Source organism: Brassica oleracea, chromosome C6 (assembly GCF_000695525.1).
Source record: "Brassica oleracea var. oleracea cultivar TO1000 chromosome C6, BOL, whole genome shotgun sequence".
Classification (NCBI taxonomy): domain Eukaryota; kingdom Viridiplantae; phylum Streptophyta; class Magnoliopsida; order Brassicales; family Brassicaceae; genus Brassica; species Brassica oleracea.
The window spans coordinates 5,990,065-6,000,228 of record NC_027753.1 but is presented as its reverse complement, the minus strand read 5'-3'; the positions used below and the strand labels follow the sequence as shown (position 1 = coordinate 6,000,228).

The 10,164-nt window shown below is 32.1% G+C and overlaps 1 protein-coding gene across 1 annotated transcript; it reads left to right on the top strand.

Moving 5' to 3' along the window:
* The first annotated feature begins 2,351 nt into the window (after positions 1-2,351).
* LOC106297313 (probable LRR receptor-like serine/threonine-protein kinase At1g51880) lies at positions 2,352-7,166 on the top strand. The gene is made up of 13 exons (XM_013733581.1): positions 2,352-2,439; positions 2,528-3,101; positions 4,014-4,495; positions 4,830-4,977; positions 5,066-5,137; positions 5,283-5,354; positions 5,436-5,519; positions 5,625-5,752; positions 5,847-6,076; positions 6,152-6,278; positions 6,353-6,418; positions 6,509-6,683; positions 6,758-7,166. The coding sequence occupies exons 1-13, from the start codon at positions 2,358-2,360 to the stop codon at positions 7,164-7,166; spliced, it is 2,649 nt and encodes an 882-aa protein (XP_013589035.1). The 5' UTR covers positions 2,352-2,357.
* The last annotated feature ends 2,998 nt before the right edge of the window (positions 7,167-10,164 follow it).

Sequence of the window (10,164 nt, the reverse complement as noted above, 5' to 3'; positions counted from 1 at the left end):
TAAGTAAAATTTTGTTGTTGAAGTGCGTCATTGTCATTTGATACGCATTAAACAGTAATAATGCATCACTTTTCATATGTTTGAGGTATTTAAAGTGTGGTCTTGTAAATATTTATTTATGAATAATTGGATATCTATAGAAACTAGTTTGACAAAACATTATGTAATGATCAAAAGTGTGCTAACAATTTAACTAGTTATCAACTATTTTTTTACTTAAGATCTGCATTGATTTTATTTTGTAACAGATGATAAAGTTATACAACAAATTTTTTGTTTACTATGTAAAATGCTGTAATTAAACTTCAATAATATTTTTACTCTACCATATTTTAATACCAAAATTTTTATTGAATGTAACCCTTAATTTTTTTTAAAAAATCAGGCTTTTTAATAGTTACTAATTTTCTTAACTCTATCGTAGACTATTTAATGTGTTCACACACTCCTTTTTTTAATCAACTTATTTTCAACATTCATCTTTTTAACTTTTGTATTAGTGAATTGAAGTTCTCTTTGGGCGAGAACTGAATAATATTATTGTTGAAAAATAAATAAGTTACAAAATCATTAAGATTCACATCAACTAAAATGCCGGAATGAAAATGTTTTTAGAAATTGAAAGTTTTGGTATCTTGCCGAACATGGTCATGGTCGAGGTTTATGCATACAAAAGCACCAAATAATTGTGATTGGTTATGAATTAAGAAAACTGAGGTGAAAAACGCCACATACAAAGTTGGATCTTTAGTTTAGCCAAATATTGTTTTTCTTTACTGAGTTTTCATATCTAACTAAGAATTAGAAAAATAATCAGATTGTTAGAAAAATCTGAAATCAGAAAAGCTTTAAAAGAAAAGAAAATTTTCGAAATCGATTGAAAAACAAAATTCATGTACCGAGTGAAAAGATCACATTATTTTCGACACAAGTCTAACCTATTTCACTCGATTGCATCATATTTTTATTATATTTACCAAGAATATTCTATAAGAAAGTACACGTTATTGGTTATAGACTACATCAATTTTGTAACATGCCCAATGACACGACGTCCAACCATTTTTATTGGTATTCTTAAAGTATGGTCCAATAATTATTTGTGCAAAATAAGCCCAAAATATTAGTTTATATTTATTTATTTATATTTATATTAGTAGAAGAAAGTAAGTCTGGGTAAAATATTTAGATCCGAAGAACCAAACCGAACTTGATTTGAAAGTAATACTAAACACAAACTAAAACTGATTTAATACTCAAATGGATCTAAAAGTTTAATATTCGGATAACAAGACCCGAATCCGATCCAAATATCTAAAACACAATTATATACTTAAATATGTTAGTTATTTTAAATTTTAAATTTATTAGATATTCATTAATATGAAAATATCTAAAATAACAAAATATGTCCAAAATACTAAAAATATATTGTTTTTCTCCATCTAAATATTTAAATTGAATTATTTCTTATGTAAATATAAGTATTTAGTCTTACATTATTCAAATTTTTATCTTTTATATTATTTTTATTTTCGGATTTTGAGGATTAAGTATATTTGGATTTTTGTAAAATATTACATAATTAAAATAACTATTCGAACTCGGACTTGAACCGAACATGCAATGATTCAAACCAAATTTAAATCAAAATTTGTAAATATCTGAATCATATTTAAATTTTTAACTCTAAAAATTTGAAATCTGAGTGGATCATCTCAATCTGAACGAATATCTGAATGTCCTCCCTTGAAAAAGTTATACGACAAATCTCTTACTACAACGAAAAATAAATAATTTTATCAATTATTTTACTATACTACCTAGTTTTATAGTATATGAATGACTATGAAATCAGTAACTATAATCATATGCACCACCCCATGTCTTTGATTCTAGACCAAGAAGAAAATCCTATGAGAAACGGAAGTTTCAATTGGTCAATAAAAGATGAGTCTATTATATTGGGTCAAAATGAAACAAAAAAGAAAGAAAAAAAATCCAAAATAGACCAAAAATTTATGTTATAGATATCAATATAAGTATATCCCCTATACATCAATGTAAATAGGGGATTTCTAACTATGCAGGGCCTCAAGTTTCCAAAATTGACTCAATTCATTCAAAACAACAGTCAACATTTTGATATGCAAAAACAAGTCAAGATCTGTATGACCATCAAATTATGGAAATGAGGACTTTTTAATATATATTAAATTATTTATTATTTTCAAAATAATGTAAAATTTGGATTGGCTCCCCTTTTGTTTGAATAGTTTCTGACTTTGTGAAAGACAGCTTGGGATTAATTTAATCTACATGTAAAGTTTTGCAAACAAATTAAAGAAAAAGACAAAATGAAATCTCTCAGTGGGTTTTTGTTTTTCTTGATAATAGCTTTTGCCATTCTTCAATCAGTCCACGCTCAAAATCAATCAGGTTCTTACACCATGTTTGTATAAATCATGATGCTTCTAACATACCTGTTTTAAATATCTCTCTTTGATTAAATTATTTTCATAAACAGGATTTATCAGCTTGGCTTGTGGATTAATCCCTAAGAGTGCAACCTATACGGAGAAGACAACGAATATAACATACATATCAGACGCGGACTTTATTGACAGTGGAATCGTCGGGAGGATCGATGATTCATACAAGACACTGTTTCAACAACAGACTTGGACCTTAAGAAGCTTCCCTGAAGGTCAGAGAAACTGTTACACTTTCAACCTTAAAGAGAACAGTAAATATCTGATCAGAGGAACTTTTGTGTACGGAAATTATGACGGTCTTAATCAGATGCCTGAGTTTGATCTTCACGTTGGTCCTAATAAATGGACTTCTGTTACACTTGAAGGAGTAGCAAATGCTTCGATCTACGAGATCATCCATGTTGTAGCACATGATCGGCTTCAAGTTTGTCTTATCAAAATCGGAGAAACGACACCGTTTATATCGTCCTTGGAACTTCGTCCGTTGAACAACAATACGTACCAGTGTTTCACAAAAAAAAAAGAGAACAACAATACGTACCTAACTCATGAATCCCTGATGTCGTTCGCTAGAATTTACTTTCCGCAGACTCCATCTTTCCTCAGGTAAATAATCTGAGGCCTCATTTTCTTTCTAGTGAAATAAAAAAGGAGCGCTCAGATATCTTTTGTTACATAGAAAACATCTTTTTTCACTAAATAATTTCATATATAGTAATAATAATAATAATAATTAAAACATACTATTTTATAAAGTAAATTTTTTATTTGTTGTAGTTTTCTAAAACTATTTTTTTCAGTATAAGAACATAATATATATATATTTTAAAGTTATGTTTAGTTTATCAATTTTATTTTTCTTTAGTAATTTTGTAAAATTTGAAGTAGAGAAAGTAAATTTAAATTTAAATTATATTTTATTTTGATTATGTTTATTTTAATATTTTAATATTTAAATGTATAAATTTTAGCTTTTGTTTATTTTAGTTAACACAAATTAAAATGATAAATTGATTTATTAATTAACTTAATAAAATATGGATTATATTTACATTTAAGTGATATAAAGTAATCTATTATTAACTTTATAAGTCGACTGATATTCATTCAACGAATATATTTTATACATGAATAAATTTAATAATTTGTTGATTTTATTAGTTGCTTTCATACTGATTAGTGAATTAAAGTATAATTCAAACATTTAGTTAAAAAATACTTTTACAATAAATTTTATAAAAATATAAATATTTACATTTTTTTTTGAAATTATAAGCTAATGTGAAAAGTTTGTGTATTATAATTACGTTATTAGTTTAAATTTTTTATTAATGGTGATACATATAAATTATTGTTATATATGTTTTAAGAATTTTACCAAAACTGTAGGTGCTACGGGTAATATAAAACCTGGGTTTTTTTTTTTTGCATATTTATAAAATAACTTGTAAAAATTATTTGCTTATATTGCTTTGATTTAACAAAATGAAACATCTTTGTCTCTCTCTTTCTCTCTAGGTATGATGAAGACGTCCATGACAGAGTTTGGGTTCCATACAAAAATAACAAAACCGTGTCGTTAAGTACTAATCTTACAATCGATACAAGTAGTGGTTCTTACAATGTGCCTCAACATGTGGCAAACTCCGCAATTTTTCCTGCAAATGCTTCTCATCCTCTCAACATATGGTGGGATATTGGCGACACCAATGCACACTCATATATATACATGCATTTCGCAGAAATTCAGAATCTTGGCTCTAATGAGATCCGAGAATTTAACATTACTTACAACGGTGGTGAGGTTTGGGAAAGTTTCTTTAGACCTCACAAACTCAAGATCACAACTATCTTTAGTCGAACAGCTTTGAGTTCTTCAGATGGGAAATTCAATTTCACTTTTACAATGACTGAAAGCTCTACTCTTCCTCCACTTATCAATGCCCTTGAGGTCTATACAGATGTGGAAAATTTGCTGCTCGAGACTCACCAAGATGAAGGTAAGTTTTATTTTAGAAAAAACATTCTATTTACCAATTCTGTTTTATGTTTTTAGTTTTTGGAGGGTTATTGATTTGTTGAAGTACTTTCAAAGTATTCGACATGAATTTATTTGAGTTCACATTCAAAATTCATATAGATTTCCAAATAACCATCATGCATATAAGATTTTTTAATTGTATTAGTTCAAATTTACTATTTGAATTGTTTTAAATATGAACGGAAACAACATATTATAGATCATTTTCGCAAGAGAACATATTTTAGATAAGATTTAGTAATAGTAAATGGAATTAACAAACTCCTAGCTTGTTTGGTTCTTTTGAGTATCAGTTTCTGCTATGATGAACATCAAGAAAACATATGGATTGATGAATAAAAAAATAAGCTGGCAAGGGGATCCATGTTCTCCTAAAACTTATCGATGGAAAGGCGTGAAGTGCCTTTATCTGAACTCTGATCAGCCTCGCATCATATCCTTGTATGTCTTTTATTTCGTTGGTTTATATTTCATAAGCTTTTTTTTTTGTTTCGGAGTTTCTCACAGATCCTAAGTCTTTAAATATTAGGAAGTTGGCAGCGAGTGATTTGAACGGTGCCATAACACCTGATATAGCTGGCCTAACACAACTGAGAGAACTGTAAGCATCTGAAACTATTAAAACGCAAATAAACTTGTTTATTTGACATCTTAACTCTTTTTTTTTTCTTTTTGATCTTCATGATATATATATATATATATATATATATTAACTTTTCAAAAGCTTTTTCCCCTATAATGGACAGAGATTTATCAAAGAATGATTTATCAGGAGAGCTTCCAGATTTTCTTGCTGATATGAAGTTGTTGACACTCATGTGAGTTTCTGTTATTGAACTCTTGCTTGATTTGTTTATTTTTTGTTTTTGAAAGATTTATTATTATTTTCTCATTCGCAGAAACTTAAAGAGAAACCCTAAGCTGAATCTCACAATTCCTGATTCTCTTCAACATAAGATAGATGACAAAGTTTTAATACTACTGTAAGATGTTTTTTTCACAACTTTTCTTTCTTCGTGTCTAAAAGATATTTTAAATTTTCCTACTATAACCTTCTTTTTGGGTTCATTTCCCATTAATGATTGTAGTATAGATGAAAAACTGGGTAGAAAGTTTCCTTTGGTTGCTGTCACGGTATCGGTGGTGGCTGGCGTGATCACTTTACTAGCTATCTTTACCATATGTTTCATTGTCGCAAGGAAAAAACATAGTGAAGGTATATTTATGGGATCAGGTCTTAACACAAGTAAAATAGAGAATGATTTTTTTTATATTTAAATAATTTCATTTTGTTTTTACCATTGTATCAGTCCCTAGTAATATTAATAGTGAGACGAGATCAACCAATCAATCAATCAGAACAAAGGAACGAATATACACGTATTCTGAGATACTAAAGATGACGAATAACTTTGAGAGAGTTCTTGGTAAAGGAAGCTATGGAAGAGTGTATTATGGAAACTTAAATGGTACTCAAGTAGCTGTGAAAATGCTCTTTCATACATCAGCTTCCCACGACTATAATCATTTCAAAGCAGAGGTAAATTTAAATAAGAAATATATAGAGCAATCAGTCTCTTGTTATTAAGATTCTAATCGTTTTTATGTTTCTTAGGTTGAATTTCTTTCAAGAGTTCACCATAGAAATTTGGTGGGACTTGTGGGTTACTGTGATGATGGTGAAAACTTGGCTTTGATTTATCAGTACATGGCCAATGGAGATTTAAAGGAGAATATATCAGGTAAACATTTTCTATTAAAGAGTTTCCCATTTGGTGGGGTTCATATAGTAAAAACAAAGTGAAATTTGGTACAGGAAAAAGCGGTGGACATGTTCTAACTTGGGAGAACAGACTGCTAATAGCGATGGAAGCTGCACAGGGTGATGAAACAAAAATGTCTTTGCTTTTATTCTGATTTTTAAAATCTAATATAAATAACTGACATAGATAGCAACAATTAATTGTAACAGGATTGGAGTATCTACACAATGGAAGTGTACCTCCCATAGTCCATAGAGATGTGAAATCTACTAACATATTGTTGAATGAGCTGTTTGAAGCGAAGCTAGCTGATTTTGGGCTTTCTAGATCTTGCCCGGTGGAATCAACAGTAGTTGCAGGAACACCTGGTTACTTAGATCCTGAGTAAGTAACAAAAGAAATAAATTATACTATTCAATATAAAATATGAAATGTAAATCATTAAATATTCTTTTCAGGTACTACATAACAAACTTGCTAAGCGAGAAGAGTGATGTGTACAGCTTTGGGATAGTGCTATTAGAGATCATAACAAACCAGGCTGTGATTGATACAACCCGAGAGAGATCTCACATTACAAATTGGGTTAGATTCATGATCGGGAAAGGAAACATTAAGAATATTATTGACCCAAAACTGATGGGAGATTTTGATACAAACGGTGTGTGGAAGGCTATTGAGTTGGCTATGACTTGTGTAAACCCAACCTCCAACCATAGACCAACAATGCCACATGTTGTGATGGAGCTAAATGAATGTCTGGAGTCTGAAATTTCCAGGAAACAAGGGAGACAAGTGATGTGTTTTGAAGATTCTATTGACTTTAATTTATCTCCTGGTTCTGAAAGCCCTCCTAGACCGAGGTGAGTTGAAAGGAATTGACGTTTAATTAACGCAATGATTTGCCACTCGATAGCTATTTAAGGCTTAGCTTTTGATTAGCTTTCATTTAAAAAAAACCTCTGCTCTAATGTAACACAAAGTGTAAAACAGTGTTTTTGCTTGAATTAATTTAACATTATTTCAAAAAAAAAAATTCACTTCGAAGTGTTAAGTTATCTATGGAATTGAAAATTGTCTTCTGTAATTTGCATCGAGCAAAAATGTTTGTTTCTATATCCTTAGCGTTTATTTTAAAAAGTTAAGAACACAAATTATTTAGATATTTTAAATTAACAATTTTCAATAAATAACTCTTTCATAAAAGTATGGACCCCACAGACAAATATCAATACTATTAAAACATAAAATTTTTTTTTCAGGAATCCTTATGTTTTAAAAGTATTTACAGATCTTTGTCATTGTCTAATTTAAACCTATGCTTTTAATCAAACACTATGTTATTTGGAAAATCCTTTTAATTAGCCAGCTATAGACGATAGAGATTTGTAGAATCTGAAAACCAACCAAACCCTAACCAGAAATTGAAAAGAGGATGAAAGAAAATCTTCAAATGATGCAAAATCATTATCATTATCATCACCATGCTTGCCATGATAATATCAACAGAAGTTTCGATGTGTAAACCGAACCCTAAACAGAAACTGAAGAGAGGATCAAATATAATCTTCAAAGGATGCAAAATCTGCGGATCATGAATCTCTCCCAGAAACAACCTTTCGAGACCCAACCCGTCAAAACACGTTCCGTAACTCTGCGCAGGCCGGCTCCGAAATCAACTCTTCCGCTTCATTCTTCACGGCAATCTTCCCGGTAAATTCATAGTATAGGGAATTTTTCTCCTGTTGTGAAGCGAAAAAAGGGCGATTTTGGCGACGATCTTTTTCATCATGGATTCGGCGACATCGCCGGGATCAGTGAGGGGTTTGACGGAGACAAAAGGCAATCAGAAGGAGCGAAGCGAGATCTCTGATCCAGGAAACCTTCTGGGGGGACCTGGATTAAAGGTTAACAAAGATGAATCGAGTTTGGAAGCGAAATCGGAGGTTGGAAACAACAAAAGAGGATGCGATAATACTGGGATCGAAGGACTGGAGAAGCGAGATGATTCAGAAAGGGAGAATCAAAAAGGAAAGGGGAAGTCAGAGTCGGAGACATCATCGTGGGTTAGGGTTGCTCAGGAGAATAAGGTTCTGAGAAAATATGAGTTGGAGATCACAGAAAAGGAGGGCCAAAAGAGTGTTGAGATTCCAGATGAAGTTATCGAGAAGGTAAATCATCTCTGGGAGGATTACCTGATAGGAAAATTTCTGGATACTGCTCCACATAGTGCAAAAATTCATGCTACTGTGAACATAATTTGGAACCAAGGTGATAAGAAGATGTTGATTGATGTTCATGTGGTTGATGCCACAACTATGAAGTTCAAAGTTCTTGATCCAGGGATGCGAGCTCGAATACTAAAGAGAGGTATGTGGAGTATTGGAATATACCAATGGTGGTCACAAAATGGATACCAGACAAGATGAAAGAGAAGCCTGAGATTACTTCCATACCATTATGGGTACATCTCAAGAATGTGCCAATGCATATGTACTCATGGCAGGGCCTGAGTTTCATCACAAGTGCAGCAGGGCTTCCGGTACGTCTACATCCAGAGACTGCCGCCTGTACGAACTTTAAGATTGCAAAGGTGTTTGTCAATGTTGATCTTACAAAAGAGTTGCCAACCAAGATTAATTTCATGAAGAATGGAGTCTCATCATTAGTGGAATTCTACTACCCGTGGTTACCGCTAAGATGCAACACATGTGGGAAGTGGGGACATACAGAAAAGGTCTGTGTTATTAACAAGAAGGATGGCTCAGAGAAATCTGTGCAGCAAATAATAAATGATGGAGTGATTGGTAAAGATGGCCAGGAGGTTAAAGCTATAGAAGTGAATATAACAAAAGTTGATGAAAAAGACACATAATCAGCTTTGGGAAATGTTTCTAATGCTGCTGGAAAGGAGATTGAAGAAGGCGAGCTAGTGGAAAATTGGGAGGATGTGACACCAGGAAAAAGCAGTAGGAGTCCTACATTGAAGGATGATTAGGTATTATTGACACCTTCTCGATTCTCGGCTCTTATAGAAGTGGATGAAAAAGGAGATACAGTAAATCAAGTTGAATATGAGGAAATCTTAAGTGTGGAAGAAGAGATTGTGAGGGAGGAAACACAATGGATGAAGAGTTAGGAAAGAAGGAAACAAAGGATGAGAGCAGTGGGGTGAAAGAAATTCAGGAGGAAACAACAAATGATTCGCTGGTAAAAAGCATTGCTGGTATTGAGCATTGGCCGGACCTAGCAGCAAATACCATAAGGCCTTCTTTACCGAGAAGATCAAAAACTATGCATAAGATTGTTAAAAATATGCAAGGAGGTATGCTGGAGAAAGTCGGGAAAGGAAGCAATAAAAACTTATCTCAATGACAGGATTTTTCTGGAACATGAGAGGGTTTAATAGGAGTTCAAAACATAAGGTGGTTCGTAGTTGGATTTTCAATAAAGATTTGCAGTTTGGATGTTTATTGGAGACTAGAGTCAAGGAGAACAAAGCTATGAAGATAGTTGAGACAATTTTCCCTGGCTTGTCTTTCTTAAATAATTACGAGTATAATAGAAAGGGGAGGATATGGGTTGTTTGGAGTCCTCAAGTTCGGGTGACACCAGTGTTTACGTCTGATTAAATTATCACAGTTTCAGTGCTTCTGGAAGGGGAGAGTGAAGAATTTTTCTGTTCTTTTGTTTATGGGGAGAATCTGGCTGAGAATTGAAGAGGTTTGTGGAGTGATATGAAAGCTCATCAAGATTCACCTATGTTCAAAGACAAGCAGTGGATAATAATGGGGGGGATTTCAACGAGATTTTAGAAGGTGGAGAGCATTCTAACTATCAGCACTCAGGTCTTGGCACAACGGGG

Coding starts and splice junctions, on each gene's coding strand:
- LOC106297313 (XM_013733581.1), top strand. CDS start 2,358: ATGAAATCTCTCAGTGGGTTTTTGTTTTTCTTGATAATAGCTTTTGCC. Junction 5,753..5,846: donor AAGGAAAAAACATAGTGAAG/GTATATTTATGG, acceptor CCATTGTATCAG/TCCCTAGTAATATTAATAGT. Junction 6,077..6,151: donor ATAATCATTTCAAAGCAGAG/GTAAATTTAAAT, acceptor TATGTTTCTTAG/GTTGAATTTCTTTCAAGAGT.